The sequence below is a fragment of the Corvus hawaiiensis genome, chromosome 6, assembly GCF_020740725.1.
Source record: "Corvus hawaiiensis isolate bCorHaw1 chromosome 6, bCorHaw1.pri.cur, whole genome shotgun sequence".
Classification (NCBI taxonomy): Eukaryota; Metazoa; Chordata; class Aves; order Passeriformes; family Corvidae; genus Corvus; species Corvus hawaiiensis.
Window position 1 is genome coordinate 6,961,231 of NC_063218.1, and position 21,728 is coordinate 6,982,958.

General features: G+C 40.3%; 1 protein-coding gene across 5 annotated transcripts in view; it reads left to right on the plus strand.

The window, feature by feature from the left end:
- SYNE2 (spectrin repeat containing nuclear envelope protein 2) overlaps window positions 1-21,728 on the plus strand; it is a 175,831-nt gene that overhangs the window by 42,207 nt on the left and 111,896 nt on the right. For all 5 annotated transcript variants that reach the window (XM_048305481.1, XM_048305476.1, XM_048305478.1 and 2 more), the window contains exons 19-39: window positions 1,661-1,819; window positions 2,072-2,245; window positions 3,185-3,310; window positions 3,470-3,625; window positions 4,279-4,490; window positions 4,762-4,837; window positions 5,450-5,568; window positions 6,159-6,282; window positions 7,135-7,292; window positions 7,738-7,885; window positions 9,041-9,639; window positions 10,260-10,439; window positions 11,395-11,545; window positions 13,338-13,496; window positions 14,196-14,357; window positions 16,722-16,823; window positions 18,075-18,275; window positions 19,216-19,381; window positions 20,148-20,260; window positions 21,032-21,234; window positions 21,595-21,714. In XM_048305481.1, coding sequence (XP_048161438.1) covers window positions 1,661-1,819; window positions 2,072-2,245; window positions 3,185-3,310; window positions 3,470-3,625; window positions 4,279-4,490; window positions 4,762-4,837; window positions 5,450-5,568; window positions 6,159-6,282; window positions 7,135-7,292; window positions 7,738-7,885; window positions 9,041-9,639; window positions 10,260-10,439; window positions 11,395-11,545; window positions 13,338-13,496; window positions 14,196-14,357; window positions 16,722-16,823; window positions 18,075-18,275; window positions 19,216-19,381; window positions 20,148-20,260; window positions 21,032-21,234; window positions 21,595-21,714 — 3,608 coding nt within the window. The remainder of the gene's footprint in view (window positions 1-1,660; window positions 1,820-2,071; window positions 2,246-3,184; window positions 3,311-3,469; window positions 3,626-4,278; window positions 4,491-4,761; window positions 4,838-5,449; window positions 5,569-6,158; window positions 6,283-7,134; window positions 7,293-7,737; window positions 7,886-9,040; window positions 9,640-10,259; window positions 10,440-11,394; window positions 11,546-13,337; window positions 13,497-14,195; window positions 14,358-16,721; window positions 16,824-18,074; window positions 18,276-19,215; window positions 19,382-20,147; window positions 20,261-21,031; window positions 21,235-21,594; window positions 21,715-21,728) is intronic.

The window sequence follows — 21,728 nt, forward strand, 5'->3', positions numbered from 1 at the left end:
TGTGCTGTAACACTGGTAAAAAGTCAAGATAGTGCTTGTGCCTTGATGTTATTCCTCAGGATTGCTTCCAGATGAGCTGTGAGTGAATCTTCCACCATTGGTGTGTCCAGATGACAAGCAGGTGCCAATGAAGTGCTGTTGGTGCCACTGATCAGCAGCTTGTTCTCAGGTGATATTAATTACTCCTGGCCAGCACAGCACTTGGAAGCAGTCTAGAGCTCTGCAAGCTGTCAAATTGAGAAGTTCCCCTGGTCAGGCAGTACTTTTATTATCTACCCTCCAGTGCAGGGAGGAGGTTTGGCTGTATTCAAAGCTTACCTATCAAAAGCTGGGATACTCTAAATATTTTCAGCAGCACGTGGGGTAATGTGGGGAATCTCAGCTTAGAGGCAGTTGCTCTAAATATTCACAAAGAGCGTGAATTAATTTCTGACAAGAAATTCCAGTAGTCTCTGTTGTTTCCCATCTCTCTCTGCCTGGGATTACCCCCAGCTCCCACCAGATGGCAGGTGAAGAAGTACTTATATAGCTCAGCAGCTTCAGTACAAAGTCTGATTTATTTTCTTCACCTGCCAGTGAAGGTGAGACTGAGCAAAGATGCCAGGGTTTCCAGTGAAGAAGCTGAAGCACTGTCTTATGTTGCCTTTACTATTTCTGCAACAGGGCCTGTATAACCCAACAGTGCGGAGATGACCACCAGAAGGAGGTTTCATTGAAGCTCCTTTATGTAACTGCTGTAATTAAACAGAAATACTCTTTATTTCATTTAATCTACCTACAATGACTGCACCTGAATCAGTGTTAGTTTCCCGTTGCTTTGTGCCTTCTTGCACTGTGTTTAGCTGACAGATTTGGGAGTGTGAGAGACGAAAAGGATCTGTTCATCTTTTTGTAATCATGGGCATATGTTTATAAAACAAGCCTCATTTTGCAGTGTGACTCCAGTTTGTTAAAAAAACATGAAGTAACAAAGGACACCCTGAAATACAGCCTCCAAAAATGTGGCTGGCATTGTATCTCCATGTCTGGGGGCAGGAGAGATCAGGTCGCTCGTTACCTGCAGTACAGTAGGTCGAGATCAGAATAAAGCTCTGATTATAATTAGGAGAATGCTAATTGACAACTTCAAACAGGAGAAACGTGTTGAATATTCATAGATCAAAACAGCTCTAATAACGACTTTTCATGATAAATATTCAAACATGGCACGCTACTCCTGCATGCAAAACACCCAGCTGCTTCCTGCCTTGCAGTGCTGAATACCACAAGAAAATCTGAGCCTTGGTATATGCTTGCTTTTGGATGACTTCATGATCAGCTGATGCATATCCAAATGTGTGGTTTCATTTGAGAAGCTGTTTGGATGGGAGAGCATATTTAAAAAACACATCTAATTGGCTCTGTGGCAAAGACACAGGAGGTATTGCACTGACAGAAAGAAATTGCTTCAGCAAACAGAATCCCCTGTGGATGGCAGCAAATTTCTTTCTCTCCACACAGAGATTTTACAGTGCCATACACTAACCATAACTGGAATATAAGGCTTTCCTTTGCCAATTATTGACCATCCATGATCAAGGCTGGCTTTTTCACTCAGTTTGTTTAAACAAAAAGACAAATAAACACTTGTAAAAGCTTCTAATGCTTTTTGTTCAACCAGAGTTTGGCTGCAAGAGGATCCTTGTGCCAAGACCACATTGTGGCAGCAGAAGAGTTATTGCAATCCCTGATGCAGAATGTTTCAAGTCAGGTGTTTCAGCAGCGTTCTCACACCACTGGGCTGGAGGCACGAATTAAAGAAGCCAGAGACAAAGTAGAGGTACTCCTTTATACACACAGAGATATCTCTAATTTTAGCATTATGGGGTAAGGGGGACTCCTTGTCAGTCATGTAAAATAGAAAAGGTTCTATACTATTGGAATCAGTCTCCAAGACTCTTGTCAGGGCAAAATCTAGAACATTTCCAAGATCAGTATCTCAACTTGAAAAACTTGAGTGATATTGTGAAGCAATAACTTAATGTAATTACTGATACTCAGGCATGTTCTGAAGAAGTCTGTTTTTTCCAAGGCTGTCATGGGTGACCTGAACAACATCTTGTCCAAATCTGAGAAAAGACCCTCAGAGAAGGAGGCTTTGCTCAATTTTGAAGAATCACAGAAAGAACTTGAGGCCTCCATTTCAAAGGCTGTGCAACTTGTCAGTCAAAAATTAAGTCCTGAAGAATGTATTTCAAGATATGAGGTGGGTAGGTTTTCTGTACCAGCTCAGTTTGAGTACTTCTAAGGTCTGTGTGGTCTCTGGAAGTCTGAAGTAAGAAAAATACTGACCTTTTTTTTTTTTTTTTTTTTTTGTGGGTAGCTATTAATGCTTTTCTCAGTTTTCTGATTTAGCACTGTAGTAACTTGGCAGACAACTTGAATGAAGGAACATAAATCTGTATGGCAGTTTATTCAGTGCCCTGTGCTAAAATTACTCCATCACTCCATCAGAACTCATCATTTTCAGAACTACAGCCTTTTTTTTTTTTTCCTGATCAATAATTAAGCTTCTCATCAGGAGTCACATGCCTGAATTCTTGGGCAGGTTATTATAAGTACTGAGTCTCCTCTTTTTCCTGGAGGGTAGCTGGTAAATCCAGGTCCTGTCTCAAAATATGGATCTCTTAAAGGGGCATGGAAACTGGAAGTGCCCAAAAAGTCTGTGTTGCCTCGTCTGGCAGAGCTGGCAGAGAGAGAACTGGGTGACCACGTGCCAGGAGGGGCACAGAGCCTCATTCCAGGCCATCCTTGGAGGTTCCCATGGTGCTGATGGAGACCTTTCACCCAGCTGCTGACAGCCATGGGACACGGCCCCGGGTATTCCCTAGGGAAGAGGCAGAGTTCAGCGACCTTAATCTTTCATCTTTGGTATCAAATTTTTCACTAAAAGTTGTTAGAAGAGCAGCACCTGCTTTTCTCCATAAAGCATTCGCTGATACTGCAGCCTTTTGCAGATAAGCAGGGATGGAGAATGCCCTTGTAGCCACCCACACAAGGGCCATGCAGCCTGTATGTGCAATGAATACATTGATTTATGCACAGGTTTACATGCTACTGATGTCATGTTTTTAGGTAAATAAGTTATATTCAGTTCTGTTTGGTTTTCATTATGGTGTCTTTTTTTTTTTTTTTTTTTTCTCAGGAAGCTTTTAGTGCTCTGGACAATAAAGTTCTTGACAAATTTTTGAAAGCAGCTGAACAGCTGAAAAATATCTCATCTGATCACGAGAAACTGGTGGTGGAAGATGATGTTCGTAGGAGATGGGAGGTGAGATAATGCAGGAATGAGAATCCACTGTCTGGTCTCATTAGGCCTGGCATCTTTGAAGACCATTTTTTTTCTTGTCACAGTATGTTCTGAGGTCTCTACTTGCTGTGTAATCCTGGCTCACCATCTCACAGGAACAATGTGTTTTGTATTTTGCAGGCAGTTCGTCAGGAAATTGTATCCTGTGTCCAGCTCATAGTAGAAAGGGAAAAAAAGAAATTCAATGCAACTTTAAAAAAAATCAATAAGCAGTTAGGCAAAGAGAAGAAACTCCTAAGTATGGATAAAACCAAAGGGCTCATCAAGGAGCATGAGGTACCTGACAGACTCCTTTTCTGCCTCTGTGAATGCTTTGCTGTCCTTCTTCCTCCTTTTTAGGCACATTGTGGAGCCTGTGCCTGTGGAACAGGGCCCTTGTGCTCTGTGTTATGTAAACACAGAACAAAGAGTCTGCCAAAGTTATTTCTTTACCCTTTTTTGACTGCAGATATTAGTGTTCTTGCAGACTCTTAGAATTAACCCCTTGTTAAGTAGATGGTATCCTTTTTCCATTTTTTCCCAGGTTTTTGGTATATCTTGATTTCACCCTAGAAAGTATAATAATTGATATTTTAAAAATATTCCACTTTACCTGTAGTCAGTAGGACATGTCCATCTGATGTCAGGGTGAAGAAGACTTGGGACCAAAATTAAAAATTGTAGTAACATAATGAATTTCAAAATCAAGCAAGAGTCAGTGTAGTCTTGTGAATATAGCTGGGGAGCACGTTGCCAGAAATCCTCATTTACTTTTGGCTCAATTTGAGAAAGAACCAAGAGAAAATAAGTGTGTGTTTCTTGGTCTGACAGCTTAGACTTTTAAGAGCACTCATCCAAGAAGATAATGGAAGTATAAAAAGAAAATATGAGAAGAATTGCATATCCTCATGACTTAACATGAGTTTATTATCTTGTTTTTCTTTGTTTAGGCCTTTTTTTCCCACAAAGGCAGCATGAAGGAACTTAACAAGTCTTTGGAAGACCTTAAAACATTGGGAAGACTATCAGAAGAAACTGTCCTAGGGACACAGGCACTCACTGCAGACTGTGAAAAAAAGCTAGAAAAGGTTCAACAAATGGTGGCAGACACTTACACAGCACTGCTGGCTCGTGCTGGGAAAGGACAGTCCTCTCAGAAAGGGTGGGTGGCTGAGTCATGGCGTGTTGTGGCTTTATAGAAATCATTTTTACATGTAGATTTTGTGATACTCTAATGTATCTTGGTAGTACATAGCTATGTTTATTACTGTGAGCAGCTGTACATTTAAACACTTAGTATTAAGTTTCATAAACTAACAGGTACAACATTTGATTACCCTTCCATCACAGCTGCACAGTTGAGCTAGGATTTAGCTGGGATCTTGAGCTAGGATTTCTTTTTTTCCTTTGTATTTGATATTTTGTTCTTGTAGGAACTCGATTATGGCTTCTGAGAATGGAGAAGAGTCTGGTTCTTCTCAGCAAATTGACAGCCTTATGGTACAGGAGGTAAGAAGTCCAGACCTATTGTTGGAAAACAGTGCTCTGATGTCAAAAGGAGGTCATTGCCAAAAGGAAAAAGTGTTTATTTCTCTTACATTTTTTATTGTGATAAGACTTTGGGCCTCTGGTCAGAAATCAAAATCCCATTGTGCTTGTGAACGTAGATTTAAGTAAATATTAAAAACTAATATGCAAACAGCAGCACTGGGCATCCTGGGAAGATGTGATTCTCCATCCTTGAATTATGTTTTGCTAAAAAGTCATTTTCAGATGGGAGGGTCATGTGGGAAACTGAGTTTAAGTGCAAATCCCCCATAGAGTCCCAGTAATCTGAACAATTTTCAGAGGACAGAGAGAGCAAAACTAGTGAAGAGTTGGAGGCATTTGTCTGTATCTGTGGAAAGAATGAATGAGCTGGCTGCAACTATTCAAAAATTTGCTCTTTGGGCTCATGATTGAGTTGAAACACATCTTGTATTCATGAGTGGCATCTCCCATCTCCTTTGGGACACATCAAGCAATTCCTTCCTTCAGGAGTTCACAGATGTCTGTTAGGCTTTGCTATGTATTACACAGAACAATGTGGAGGTCACTGTCACACTTCTTATTTTTACTCAGACCTCAGGGCCTGCTGCAGATGCAGTTTTGGAACCAGATGTGAAACATCACAATGGAGAAAGCTGTGCAAACAAATTTGAGGAAGACAGTGATTTGGCTGTACCAACTTTGTTGGAGAGGTAATTTTTAAAGGAAAAAATGCATGGTTGTTAAGATATGATGGACAAATTAATTCACAAGTTAGTTGAATGTACCAAACATAAGGTGCACTTTGCTATGCAGAACCCTGTTCTTTTTCTACTACAGTTTACTGAATATTGATCTGTAATTGGTAAGGAAACACTACAGTAGCTAAATGCTTTGATCATTATTAGCATTTTGTAGCAAGAATATTTTTTAGCTGTAAATGTTTTACTTCTTTTCTTGAGCTAGAAAAGTCTGCATCTGCCTTACTAATAACTTCAAATATTGCAAAATAAAAAAAGTGTGTCAAGTTTTGTAAAGAACTGACATTTTTACATTCGTAACACTGAATTTAGAGAGTGCAGGCTGGCATTTAGACTTGAAAATTAGCCATATGAGCAATCTCTTTAATATGTTGCTCGTTTATGCATTTTTCGTTCATTTTGGACTTAAATAAAATACGTATTTGCAATAGACTGTGCTTATTTTTTTATAGTACTCTGTTGGTCAGTGTGTTCCATACCCTGATGTGTTCCATTTAATTAAAAGTAATATTCTCTCTGAAAGTGTTTGCATCTTTCCTTAGCTTTAACAAACAAAGAAGTAACCTGGAGGAACTTCTACAGCTTAGCAGAGATAAAGTAGCATCTGGCTTTACTGATGAAATAAAAGGCACTTTGTGCCTTCAGAATAAGCTGCTTGAACTCCAGGCAAGTATTTGTCTTTTAAAAATATACCTGGTGCCTAAATTGTTATTTTCTCATGGAGAGCACTCACTTCTCTGTTACATGTATTGCCAAGGGAAAAGCAGCATCCTTGTAACCAGGTTTATTAGAAGGGAAATCAAAGATTTAGGATTCAGCAGAACTGCATTCCTCCTTAGCAGTGGAGTTTTGCAGGTGTTGCTGAGAGAAGAAACTGGTGGCTCTGGGTTTGTTATCTGCCGGCTGAAATAGGTGTAATGGGAAAAAAACTACAGAAAGGAGCTTTTTTTGTCAACAGGAATGATAAGTGGTAGAGATGGCCAGGGCTGCAGGAACTGTCAGAGTTGAACTATCAAGTGGTGTTTGTGCAGAATGGAACTGTTCCAGGACTTACAACTTGGTTAGGTTTGTGGGATCCTTAAAGCGACAGCAAAAGGCACAGACTTGATGTTGAAAAATTGATTATTGCAATTTTTCAAGGCCTTGCTTGAAAGGACTACAAAGCCTTATTGAGTATCTCAGAACTTGGTTCAGTTCTACATTTGTTTTTCTTTTGAACATAGCTAGGTGGAGATATTTTCATTCTTGTTGTAAAAATGGCTGACCCATATTTATTGAACCTTTTAAAAAATGTAGCCAAGGCATATATCTGACATGGAAATTGTCATCATGAAAAGTTGCTAGAGGTTTTCATGCAGCTAAAAATGGAGTCTTAAAGGGGAGAAAAGGCAGTGAATACTCTTACTTTCAAGTGATGTTTTCACAGTTTTTGTAGAGACTCTTGTGACTGTATTTTTATAAACTCTCCGCTGAGAAATACAGGACCATATTAATGCATTAGTACTGCTTATCTTCTAGGTAACAGACAGTGAAATCAATTCTGGTTGGACACAACTGGAAAATATCTCGTCTACCTTAGAAAATCTGGTGGCTGAAGTGCAGCAGGCTGCTATCTCTGAGGCAAGAAACAAGCTACAAGGAGAGTGGAAAGAACTTCAGGATATTATAAGTACCAGGTATAAAATAACACTTTATGATATTAGCTAAGGAATTGTAACTAATTATGTGTGTTGTGAAGGGAATAGTGTGTGTTGCAGAAAATACCTGCACGCTTTTAACCTCTTCTTCATTGCATAAAGTTAAGCTGTTCTTAATTTTCCTTCATTCATATATGCATGGCAGATAGTGTGAGTCTCCCCAAGAAGAGCAGAGCCAGATCTTTGTAACATAACTGTGCAATATTCCCGTGTATTGCTGTTATTTCCTTTCATCTTTTGGTTAAATTCATGCTGATTCACCCTGCTTTTCTCATTAATCAAAGAAAAACTCATTTGGCCTCAGGAGGGTGAGGATTAGATCTGTTAGGCAGTTGCATTATTTTTGTGGCTTTTTGTGCTTAAAAATATTGAGTGTCTTTTCTTGCTTGCTTTCCCAGTTCATGTTTTGTTACCTTTCTTGCAGAATGAACTCTTTAAGGACTGCTTTGGAAATTGTTTTGCCAATAGAAAATGAATCCATCCTTCTCTGTGAATTGGATCAGCGGCTGAAGAAAAAGGACATCCAGCAGTTTAATCTGATGAACAGTGACCTTGCTTATAGGGAGCTGAAGGTAAGGGAAAACGCTGAGACCACACCTAGCAAAAACTTAGGATAGGTTTTACTGTCTAGGAAGTAGGGAACTTCATGGGATTTTCACTCAGGAGGTTGGGACTGCTTACAAGACCTCCCAAACCTTCTAAAATCTGTAACAGCATTTTAGTCCCTGTGTTTTAAACATCATGGTCCTGTAGAGCCAGCCAGGGGCCCTCAGTAGGTTCTGCTGTAAAAACCATTGTTAACATTTCATTGGGGAATGCTCTGTTTGGTGCAGATTTGTGGTGTTCACTCCTGGCCTTACATCACTTTGTGGAGTCCTACACATAATGTTCTGTTAATTCATGAGCTTGTCCAAGGTGCCTGTGTCACATCTTCTGGAGTACCTGAGCACAGCTCAGGATGGGTTTGGAAGCTCTGTGTGGGTGCAGTAATTGTTCACCTGCTATCAGTATCTGGTGCCCACACCCTGGTCCACTAGGCAGGGTGAATATTGTTTTATTCTGGGCTTGCCCTCTGGGCTGAGCACACTGACAGCTACACAGAACTGAAAGTTTGCATTTGTCTGCCCTTGGCTCTCCAGTGAAGTAGGGTTTAGGTCTCTCAGGCTGTAGAGCAGAGAGCATGTGTACTCTGTCTTACCAGTTTTGGCTGCAAGGACCCAGAATTTTTGCCCAGCTCTCTGCACAGCTGGGCTTTCACAACCCTAGCACGCTGCTCTTTGAGGGCTGTAACCAGAGAGCCTGCAGGCTGCACCAGGAGATTTTTAAATGCATGGAAGTCTGCTCCAAAAGTATAGCATAAAGAACTGAAAAGATGGCAGAGTAATAAATATCTCTGGGCCTGCCTGTGCTCTGACTGATGTCCTGCTGTGAGAGCCTGCTGCTTTCAGTCCCAGGAAATCATCTTTCTCTCCTTCGTGGCTGATTGCTGGAAGGAGTCTTGAGCTTTTTCTGTAGTGCTGATCGAATTCCCTGTGTGTGGAATAACATTTTATTTAAGATTTTGTTCTTTTTCCTTCCCTTCACTGACATCCAGAATAGGTTTTCTGTCTTAACCACCCTGTTTAGTATCCTTTTTTACTGGTAGTATAATTTGTTTTTCCAGCTTGAATGCAGGATATATGTTTTCTTTCACTCGCTAACACGGTTGGTCATTTTCTCAATTTCAGGAGCTGCAGAGATCCATATTAAATCAGATTGAAGTATGCAAACAATTGGAACACCTAGATAGTTCAGCAAGGGATGAATTTAATCCAATAGACCTGCAAGCTGCAAGCAAAATTATGATTTACTATCAAAACCAGCTTGAAGAAATGAGCCATAAAATGCAGATCCGTGAGACAGTCCTTAAAGATCTGGAAGCTTTTATGGCCTCACTGAGGAAGATCCAGTCTTCCATCAAATGTCTCCCAGATCCCCCAGATCAACCTGAAATACAGGGAAAAGCTTTGAGGGAGGCTGCACAAGAAGTTTCTCGTATGGCAGAAGAGGCTAAATGTTTGGATGAACGCCTGAAGACTGTTGATATCTGTTTGGAAGATGCTGAATGTGGGAGAAAGACTTGCTGTGAAAACCTTGTTCTGACTTTATCTGAAGAGCTAAATGCTGTTCATGAACACCCAAGTGAGCAGGTGCTTACAGAAGAAAAAGACTTATACAGGACTTTCTCCAGAAAAAACAGTGAACTCCTTAAAAACATTCAAGATCTACGTGACAGAATTAACAAAATAGGCTTGAAGGACCCAACAATTCCAGCTATTCAAAAAAGGTGAACTCTTTTTAAAAGCTCTTTTAGTTGCATAATTTCAGTGGAGTCAGCCTGTGACCCCTCTGCAGGAGAGCATTTAAATTTGAAGTATCTGTGGAACACTGACAGAAGCTGTGAATTTTTTATTTGTTCCATCACAGCCTGAAAAAAGAAGCCGTCTCCATTTTTTTAAACTCCTTTATATATGTGTGTTTGAAGCAGCATTGAAGAAGAAAAAGATAGGAGATTGGTGATTGTGATCTTAGTTTTCAGTAAGAAAACTGTCAAACAGGGAGATCAGGTGCATCAGTGCCCAGCAAGGGGACCCAATCTGAAACTGTGCAGCGTGAGGTGGATGGGCTTTATTTACCTTTTAACACAAATTAATTTCACTGTGTTCATACAGACCCAACAGCCCTTTAGGATTTGGATTACCTTCTCACAGTGCTGAGGTCAGCATAACTCATCTGAGGGCCTGTGTCAGATTACATGAATTGAAGATCAAATTAGACTTTTTATGATGTCATTTAATACAGTATGTGGAGCTCAGATGAATTTCTAGAGAACTTAATAATTACCTTGTGAACCAAATCAAAGGCTTTCTTTAATATAAGGCTGTATTTCATTTTTTTCTAATAAAGGATAAAATCATTAACAGAATTGGAAAAGGAATTGGATCGTGCTGCTGCTGAAATGAAACCTATGCAGGAAATTGCTAATAAGCTCCCACAGATTGACGAGGAGAAAGCAGAGGAAGCAAATGAGCAGTGCAGAGTTACAGAGAGGTTATGGGAGGATACAAAGCTCTTGCTTGCTGAATGGTAAGGAGGAAAAACTGCATTTTAAAGTAGTGTTGTGCAAGTAAGAAGTTTGCTTGTGAAATCAAACAGAAAAAAGCCCTAGACCATACCTTAAGGTAAAGTAAACACTGCTACAGTGGCAGTGTTACCATTGTGATGACATAAACTGTCAATAAGCCCAGAATTGCACATGGAAATTTGCAGCCAAAGCTCATGAATTTTGCATATTTTTAAAACGTCACAGTCCCATCATTTAGCAGGTATGCAGCGATATGTTGGACTTAATTGGTATCCAGAAGAAAAACCTGGCTGCTGCTGGGAATGGTGTGTCTTCTGTATTTGCTTTGAATTTCATCCCAGCACACTGAAAAAGAAAAGACAAGCTGAAAGAAACAGAAAAGGACGTGGGAAAACAGTCTCTTCTGCAGCAAAATAAAAGGAGCTTGGTTTTTCTGTGAGAGTGGGGACTGGGAAAGGCCATGGTTGATCACCCAGGGCATCTGTGCTTCACGTATGGTTTTTGAAGATGCCCAGAGGCTTTGCATGGGCTGGCACAGTTCTGGTTAATTCTCATGGCTTGCACAAGTGGGATTAACCTGTTTTCATACCCCACTGAAGGATGGGCTGATGTCCACCATCCAGGCTGTTGTGGGATCTGCTGCACGTGATGTTTCAGTTTACTGGTGACTGAGCTCACCTTTCTAGTGGAGAGGATCAACACAACTGCTTATCACAGTTAAATGTGGATCAGAGGCATATGGTGGTCAAGGGCATTTCTGATTCCAAAAACTGTCTGGATACAGGTATCGCACCTTATTGCAGGATTTAAGACTGGTACAGTTCATCACTCCTTTTCTCTCATCCAGACGTAGTTGTCACATTCCCCACGTGTGTGAATATTGGAGAAGAAAGCAGACAGGAGATTGAGGCTGCAGGATTATGCTTGGGCCATAAATAATGCATCTCTTTTTAATAGCCAGGAGCAGTGTGCGAGGGTTTTGGAGCTCCTGAAGCAGTATCAAAGCTGCAAAACGAGTCTGACCAGCATCATCCAGAAACAGGAGATTGTGCTTTCCCAGCAAACTTCCTACATGGGGAAGGAGAATTTGAACAGACTAATAGCAAAGGTGAGTAACAAGAACTCAGTGGAAAGGAAAGAAAAGCCTTTCCTGGGAACATTCAGATGCAGAGTTGCCCTTGTACCCTCAGCCTTCAGGGCAGATGTTAAGGCCTTGCTTTCACTTTGGCTTGCAAAATACATTTAGGGACTCCATATTCTTGTTTTATGAAGATTTATTTTATGAAGAAGTCTATTTTTTCTTAGTGAATCAAGGTCTCATAAAGGAGAGGGCTTAAAGCAACAAAACCAAACCCCATGTAAGAACTAGGATCTAGTATGAAGATGAGATTAAGTCCTGTCCTTTTGCTCCAAGCTGTCTTTGACAGCAGTTAAACATTTGCAGTAGCTTTTACATTACTTCATGAGCTACTCATACTGAATGAGCAGGTACTGCTAGACACCCCTTCATTTAATTTAAAGTTTTCCAGCTTTTCACACAAAAATGTGACAGCCAGCTTCTTGGCTGAATGAATACAGCTACTGGGCATAGTTGTCTGTGGTAACAGATTAGTGAACAGCAGCATGTCCATCGTGACCATTTTACTGTACAGGTTTCACATGTCCTGGGTTATATAACTGGTTGTTCAGATCCTATTTTTAGGCTTTCTGATGAGGCATCGCCCATACCATCTGGGAGTGTTTGCTCTCAGGCAGTGCCTGGGATGGTTAAATTTAAGAAGGAATGTGTGGTGTCTTCCCTTAGGCAATGGGATGGTGTCTCCTTGTGCCATTCCCCTTTAGCTGAGGCAGAGTCTCTTCTTGGTCCCTCCAGTGAGACTTGGGGCACCTTGTATCACCCAGGCTCCTGCTGCAGGGGGAACATTGCCTGACTATCCCAGCCCCTGCTTCTATGGAGACTCCTCTCTGGGAACAACCCTCCCTCCTCACCCTGAGCTGTGCAATTTCTACTCCCAGAGCTGTGGTCTGGAATTGCTGCGGCACAGCACAGGCATGTCCTTGGGTGCTGATGATTTGTTATATAGAGTTATATAAAATAACAACAGAGAAAGTCCTGTGCTTTGTTTTGGTTTGTGAGAGCTGCTTTGCCATCCCTCCCCCGGCGGTGTCAGTATGGGAAGATGTAATTTCCCAGGATGTCTGTGGGAAATAAGGAGGGCTGTTAACATCAAAGTGCCTAGCACTAGAGGTCAGTGTTTCTTTTCCAGGAAGCTTCCATGTTGTTTGTAAACACTGACATTCCAACTGAACACAAAGAAGCAGCTTGGTGTTTAAATAGAAAGCAGGAGGAAGAGACATTTCAAGTTTCTGGCAGTGCCGTATTTGACAGTGTCTGTGTTTAAGTAGAATTTAAGCTTTTTTTTTTTTTTTTTTTTTTTTTTTTTTTTTTTTTTTTGTAAAAAGTTCAAAACCTAGGGATCAAATGCAGGTTATATTTGTAATAGTATCTCAGATGATAATCACACTGTGCATTGTTTATCTCTGTAACCAAGGTTTATCTCTCTAACCAAGGTACGGTCCCCTTGGATCTGGCACTTAGGACTTTAAAAGCAAACTGTGGCTTTGGCTCTCTTAGAAATAAATTATCCATATTCCCACTCAGCTGTTCTGCAGCCAATGACAGAATGATACAGATTTCTAACAGGGAAATATTCCTGTCAGCATGGCAGGGATGTAACAACACAGAATGCATTCCTAGTCTCATCATAAAATAGATTATTTTGTGTAATGCTGTTGTTTCTCTAACCAAAAAAACCCCAGCAAATCAGTTAAAAATATTTTGCTGAATAAACAATCATAAGCAAATATGCTCACAAAAATCCATGTGGTCTTTTTCACAGATTGAAGAGGCAAAAGAGGAATTTAATGATCACTCCGAAGATGTAGACAAAATAAATCAGATCTGCAAAAATCTGCAATTCCAGCTGAATAAAATGAGAAGCTTTGAGGAGCCTCCGTTCGAGAATGAAGCTAACATTATTGTGGACAGATGGCTGGATGTATGTAAAAAGTAAATTATCAGGGTGGTCTTATCTGTTATGCATTATAGTAATTGATTCTGACACGGGTGTGATATTTCGAATAAATTAAGTACAATATGGCAGAGATTCTTAAGAGATAAATCCAACTGTTTACCAGACAAAGCTTGCAGAGTATCTATGCATGTAACGTTTCTGATCTCTCAGGTAGTTGGTATCATCAGTGCTCCTTGGCAGTAAATAATTCTAGAAAATGCAGAAAGGCAATATTTGTGCTTTCTGCATGAATCTGTAAGCTTCTGTAACAACTTCTATGGATTTAGACTTTAGAGACAATCTGGAAAATTAGAGTGCTGGTGCTTTTGGTGAGAAATGTTCGCTGCTGTCGATCTAAGCAGTGCATCAATACTGAGATTAAATGGTATTTACTGGGAGTAGATAAACATTAATGAGCAAGGCTCCTTCCTAAACCTGCCTTAAAACTGGCAAGCTGCTGTTGTGATTGGTATGTTTGGTGACATGTGTGGCAGGGATTTAAATATCTTCTCCATGACCAGTTTACTGTGAAGACACGAGATATTTTTTTTTCCCCTTTGCCTTGCTTGTTTTTGTGGGTGGTTTCATCTTGCTCCTTTTTTATTGTGCTGCTTTTGCTTTTAGAATATAACTCAACATACTTTAAAACCTGTGTGTGCTTTCTGTCTATCAATCTAATGGTAGATCAGTGAGAAGACTGAAAACTACTGTGATAATTTGGGGAGAGCTCAGGCTTTGTGGGACAAACTCCTGAGTTTATCTGGCACAATCGACGCTTGGGCAAACGCAGAGCTCAAGAATGCAGAAGACCATTGCCTGACTGAGGAAGACCTCACTCAGTTGAAGGTAATTTGAATGGAAATTTTTTACCTTTCATTTATACCATAGTGATACAGACTTTGGGCTGTAAACATGCACATTGCATAGAAATACCTGCAGAGGAAGTTGTAGCATTTGCAGTTGTATCTGCCTGGGCAGTTTCACTAAGGATGTTGCCTGTCTTTGGGGATACAGGTCTTGGAAACGAATGCACAGATAGTGTATATGTGTAGTAAATGATTTTCAGTCAATGCAACGCTGCAAATGCTGCTTTTGACTACAAAAGCCCCCTCATTCCTTTGTGTGTTCAAACACATGGAGCAAAGAGAAGGCCTGTAGAGCTTGTAGCCTGGAGTACAGTGGTGCACAGAGAAGAAAGAAGAGAGTGTGTATAGGCTAATGATTCATTTTCTAGGTAGAAACGGCCTATCAGTGAAGATGCTGGAGCCTCTGGGACAGCTGGGCAATGCACAGCTCAAGAAGAGGTTGCAGAGGTGGTTTGTTTTCCCCCTGTCCCAGTATGTTCCTCACTGTAACTTTTTGCAGCCTCAACGGAGAGTGGCTGCTGAGCATCTCCAGGGGCTGCACAGGGGCAGAGAGCAGCAGAGCCTGGGATGCCTGTGCCCCGTTAGCACAGATTATAACATTAATTCTTGGTATCAGGGTGCAGCTGGGTGTAAAATCACATGCACTATGTCTGTGCCATTGAAGAGCTTCACATACGGGGTAAATATTTTAATTTCTAACTTTAGGGCCACAATAGACCAGCTATGCTGCTTTGTTGTGGTCATAACCAGTGTCTACTAAGCAAAAATAATTTCCTGCTTGAGTGTGATTGAGACAGAAATATATCCTGTATCCTCTTGTTTGAAAATTTGCAGGCAGATTTTCCTCAGTGTTTACAAGCTACAAATGGCCTGGGTTTTATTATGCATGTTTGCAGCTTTCCTCCTACTGTTAGCACTGCTCATTTGTTTTAATTTGCAGAGCAGTAAAAAGCCAAGGTGCTCTTTGTGTACAGATATTCACTAGGAAACAGTGGCATACCCACTGTGCAGCACTGGATATTTTATCACATCATTGTTGTCTTTACCGTTGTATTGCCAGAATTTACCTGCAGTAGTTTAGGTCCCTGGAGGCTCCAGTGAAAATGCACCAGCTGGAAAATGCATCTTTAGGGCCATTTTGTTACCTGGAAAATGCTCAAGTCCAGCATGACGTGACCATGCCCTCAGTGTGACTCTGCTCCTCCTTAGGAAGGGCTGTGCTGGAGTGGCTACACTAAGGTTATTCTGCTGCTTCCTTGTGAGAGATAAGTCTCAGAAGAGGAGGGAGAAGAGGGCAAGGGACACAGAAACCATGTTCCCATGAGCTACTAAAAAAGCGGAACAGAAGGAGAGAAAACTGAACCCAGTGCGTTGGAATTTCTGTAAAACGATCCCGAATGCAGAGGGCACTGGGTTGATTTATTGCTGTATTACTCCTCTTCTTTTGTTGACCCTGAAACATCTCTACATTTACGTTAATTCCAAAAAGACCCCCAACTGTTGCAATGTGTATCATGTTACACAGGGTTGAAACCCAGGGTCCTTTGTGAGCAGAGCACTGGTGCATGTGTTTTCAAGGAGCCTGTCACAAAAGAACAGAGCAGTGAATTAGCGGACTGTGTATTTAAGGATAATTGTAGTATAAATAATGTGAGAGAAGTTCTGCTTTCCCCTGTAGCCTGTATGCAAATACAGACTCTTTTAAGGGCTGCAGCACATGAATGGGTTTTGGTAATTGCTTGTACAGAGACTACAAAAGGAATGCTTTGTCCTCAGGGAGCCTGGAATATCGATTTGAGAATATGAGACAATGTGATTATCCTGTTCATAAGTTGAAGCTGGCATTTTACCTTCACATTACTTGTTCCAATGTACATTCAAATGAGTGGAGGTCTTTCCATATGCAAAGGATTTACATTTAAAAAGTGCTTACAATGTGTGTTGTATTTTATCACATCCATACCAAAGCACGTGCCACCAGGATGCCAATTCTTGACTTCAAATCTGTGACGTCTGAGAATATCCCTTTTAATAGGAGCAGCAAGACATAAATGCAAAATTAAAATTACCTTCCTGAAAATTTACTTGAAGCAAAATAATTAAGATTCTTAAATATATGCTGGATTTACATTATCAGCTGCTTTTCCTGAGAAACATAGTGTTTCTGACTTGAATACATAAAATGCCAGAATTGCTAAAATGAAAATCAGGAAATGAACAAATTGTGACACCTCTATATGCCAAAAGGCATAATCAGAATATTTTAATATAATTTTCTAACAGAAACATGGAGATTTAATTTGGGGGGAAGCAGAGTTACTGATGTGGTTTTTTCTGCCTTTAGGCATGCTTACGAGTCCAAGAGCAGAAACTCCAAAAATTCGACAACACGGTGGCTGAGATAGAAGAACTTCTGAATAGTAATGAACCTCCACTGGAGCTACAGGTACAAAGAAGCTTTTACAGCTGCTGCACCAGTACTCCTTACTGTAGGCCTGCTTCTAGTATTGCTTTGCCACAATCAGTTACTGGTTTTACTTAAATCTACTCAAGGAGAGTTGGAGGCATTTTGTTGCCAGTGGGCAGTGGCATTTCATTTGTTGTATCTCTAAGGCTGTTAGAACTAAACCTGTCATTTTAAACACAAAGGTCTTTCTCACTTCTGTGCCTTTTTAGGCACTTGGGCCTGCTCAGAGAGGTTGATATCAGTGATATCTGGTGTTAGCTGCTGGCCAACAGCAGGGCACAATGAACCTCATCACCTCTTTGGGGATCCCAGGAACTCAGCTTTGCTGACTGTGTGTTTTAAACTCTACCTTTGCCTTGACGTAGCTTAATGCAGCTTGGTAATGTGCAGTTTCTTGCATAGAGTGATGTTTACTGTGATGTTTTCCTTTGGGCTATCACAAGGAAGTCTTCATCTTTCTGTGTTAGCTTCACACAGCAAAGAATAAATTCTTGTTTAGGACCGTGTTAGCCTACCTTGCTCCTGTAGCAGTTCCCTGATCACCTGCTCGCTGTGTCTCTCAGATGCACCTTGAGCTTGACCCCGTTTGGCTATTTCTGTGTTTATCCTCAGCAGGCAGTGAACTCAGAGGAGTTTCACTGGGTAAAGTGATCTAAGGAGCTTAGGGAAGGACTCAGCAACCTTGTTCTGTGCACGCAGTGCTCCTCGGGAGTCCCTAGGGTGGTGTCCCACCATGTGATCCCACTGAGCTGCTGCCTCATGCAAGTCAGGAATGACATTCAGGACCTGTTGATCCTTAGTGAATAGTCTCGAGCCAGAGCTCCCCACCTCTCTGCTGGCGTTATTTTGGGTCACTGTGAGGAATTTTCCCCAGTGGAATCACTGCAGGGAGGTGTGTTACAAAGAGAGCTGCCACCCTCTTTTTCATGGCAGCTGAAGCTCAAGTAAGGCTTTTATCCAGCTCAGAGTAGGCACTGAAGAGATGGATAAATCAATTTGTTAATAAAACAGCACCAGTAAAAATGCTAATAAAGATGAAGTGAGATCAGTCTTCCTCAGAAAAGCAGGACTTAAGTACTGGAGTGGGAGGGAAACAAATCGAAACAAACTGTAATTGAAACATCTGGACTTCAGATCACTTAATTTCTTTTTATGTCTCTCATGGATTTTTGTAATATTCTAGGAAATCAATCCAGTTATAATTGATGTATGTTTATTTCCAATTTTAAGGTCATCAGATCATCTGTTGTGCAAAAAATGGAGCTAATAAAAGAGCTCTTGTCAGTGAAGCGAGGGACCAGTGAACTCACCGTGAATGCAGCAGAACTGAAAGGAGACCTTGATCTGGCCAAGACACAGATTGGAATGACTGAATCACTTCTCAAAGCTTTATCTCCTTCAGACACCTTAGAGATCTTTACTAAACTAGAGGTAGCATGCCACAAATAGTGTGTATTTTATAAATTTGTGTACAATTTCTCTCTTGGGCAAGTGTTCGTAAGTGTTCATCCTGTGTAAATTGTAAACTGCTGGAATAACTCAAGTGAAGAGCCTGGCTTGAATATTTCCTTAAGTTGCCAGAAACATGGAAGAAAAGCCTCTTTTTACTGGAATTGTCAGATATATTTAGTTAACCCTTGCAGCTGTTGGAAATGGTTAATCCTAGGCACAACAGCAATATTGTCACCCAGGATATGTTCAAGCAGTGGTGGGTGTTTGGGCTGTATATTTTCTGAGACTGGGTAATATACAGAGAATGCCTTTGTGCCACCTGAGCCTGACTGCAAGGGGAGCTCCCAGTAGACAATTTCAGCCAAATACTTGCTGAAACTCGAGCTTGGAGGCTTAGGCTGGCAAGATTTAAACCTCCTGTGGGGCAGTGAGTGGATTATGTACATTGTGGGTGTGAAACCACTAGTGTTTGGGGCAGTGAAGTTACAGCCATTGGAGGAAAGATGGAGCTTTTAATTAATTCTCCAGCTCCCTCTAAGTTACCTTTCAGCCCATGGGGTCTTGATTCACAGAATAAGGAATTTAGGGGGTGAAATAATGCCTGTGGCAGCTAAGGCATTTTAGCTTGTAAGTATTATATGCTCTGGAACATACAATGGCACTGTTCACGTATCTGTTCTCTGGTTATGTATGCTTACAGGTGTATACACACTGCTCAGGGAGAGTTTAGTGCTTACACCTACCTACTGATTGCCTTGTTAATGCCAACATAAATTATTTTGACACATAGGCAGGGCTAAACCCTTTTGCAAAACTCTAGGTTGTACTAAAGCAGCTCTGTACAGTGAACTTCTGCTTCCTCTTCAAAATTTTCTTTTCGAAACATTTTAAAAATGTCTCTGTTTTTTTTAAACCTTAGGAGATACACCAGAAAATTCTGCAACAAGAACACCTTGTGGCATTACTCCAGGAAGAGACGGATTGTCCTGATGTGGATGAATTAAATAAGCAGCTCAAATGTGTCACTGATTTATTTAATAACAAGAAACATGTGCTTCAAGATCACTTTATTGGTGTTTTGAATCGTAAGTGAACACATTTCGTAATTATTTACCTTTACAGGTTTGCACTGACCACCACAATGACTTAAAGGTTGTGCAATGAATTGGTTAGGTATCTGGAACTGCTTTGGTATCCCAAACTGCCTCAGGGTTCTGAACAAGATAAAAATTTGGAGAGAAATGGCTTTTGATCCCAACAAACCACTCAGTCTGAATGGAAGTATTTTGTTTCTTATTTTTGTGTTTAAAAAAATAGATAAAAGAAGTGTAAAGCATAATTCAGGAAGAAATTTCAGAGTATTTAATTTAAAAATACTTTAATTTAGAAATCCAATGTTTTAATTTTTTCCAGTTATTTTTTTATTTAAAGTTAGTTATTAGAATAACTAATGTTATTACTCTTGACTTTAAGCAAGACACAGGATTGTGCAGGTTGGAAATTCAGCCCAGAGGTAGTCTCATGTCTCCAAATGTTTTTTAAATAGTATTAATGTGTGTGAAAATGAGGAAAGTTTCCACTAGGCTATTCCAGGTCTTGTTTGCCCAAACTGCTGTGTATAACAGACTGTTCCTAGAGAACGGTTGTGTTGATTGTCAACTAATGTTGGGTAAAAAAAAAAAAATAAGAGCTGCAGCATTTTCAGTCACATGTGCTGTAGTAAAAAGCAACCTTTGACAGTAGCACTGATAAATATAGTTACAAATTGTCTGAAGTCTTCATGTTAAATAGGATTTTCTTCTACAGAATGCAATTAATGAAAAAAGTTCGAATGTACTTTTTTTTTTTCAGGTCAATGCAAGAATTTTAACGACTGGTTCAGCAGCACTCAGCTGTCTCTGAAGGACTGCTTTGAGCCCTCAGAAACAAAACCCATACTGGAGGAAAGACTGCAGAGGCTAAAGGTAAAGTATTAAAATACTGTAATTTTTAAAGCTGATAGTTCTTGAAGTGTTGCTCTTTTTACCCACGAGACTGTTCTTGGGACTGAATTCAACTGCAGTGGTTTTATAACTTGAGGCTGAAAGAACATCTCATATAACTTAAAAGCATTAGGAAAATAAGGACAATGAAAATAAAACTTAATTGAAATGAAGTGTCAGTGTTCAGGTTCAGACAACTTGGGCAAGTGAGAGAGAGGACAGTAGTTAATGAAAGTCAGTGGACCTTGACCAGGTACTTCAGTGTGCAAGGCTGCAGAAAGTCAAATATGTAGAGAGTAGCATGAAATTCTGACCTCCAATGGACTCAAATGTGAAAAATTTGCATTTGATTTGTTGTAGCCAGATTTTCTCTCCAAGTCAGACAGAATGAACAGAAAACAGATGGAAAAGCCACATCTGCAAGAAGCAATCACAGTTAAGCAGCAGCAGGAGATAGTGATGTCAGTGCTAGATTTGGATGCTGCTTGCCTGTTTCTGTGTGTACCAGTACTGCAGAGAAAAAAAACAAGTCATCAACTCCACTTTCTCCTTATTTTACAAAGAGCAACTTTTCCATTTACATGTGGAATAATCAGCAAACTGTGAATTAACATATATTCCTTTTCAGGAACTGGAATTGCTGGAAAAAAATACCTGTGGAGATAACAGGAGCTGAAAAGCTCTTGTAACATAAATGCCTATTACACTACAGCAAATTTGACAAATACATCTTGTGTTTGTGCTCCTTTTCAGCACTTCCTAACATCTGAAGGCAGAGATAGAGACATCCAAGAGGTTAAAGCTTTACTGAATAAAGTGAAGCCTTACTTGCCCAAAGCAAGCATTAACCACCTCAACAGTCGTGTGAGAGATCAAGAGGCAGAGCTCCAAAGACTGATCTCCAAATGTCAGAAACGGGAAAAGGAACTTGGTGCCTCTCTCCAGCAGCTCAGTAGGTAGGGAACTAATCTTGTGTCTGACATTTTAATCACAAGTGGTATAAAATGATTCATTATTAAACAGCCACAGGGAATGGCAAACCGCCCTTCTTTTTATAAAAGATGGTATTTTGAGGAAATGTTTTGTTGTATCTTTCATGTGGGTGGTTTTTTTCAATTTCGTAGCAGACCTGTGTGGAAACTATGGACAATTTCAGTGACGTGAATGAAGATAGTTGAAATTAAGCTTAGGTTTAAAATTTTTCTTGATTGGTCACAGCATTTATGTTACTTTTTCAGCAAAACACTGGTGCCAGCAGGTTTTAGCCATGTAATGCCTCTTATTTTGACCTGAGTCTGTATTTTTACCTCCTTTAGCCTTGAAGAAAGCAGCATGGCCTTGGAAGAATGGCTCTCTACTCAGGAGGAACAAGTAAAAGAGATCAATAAAGATGCTACAGAACTTGAAAATGTCTATAAAACACTATTAATGCAGAGGTATTGGGTTTTTT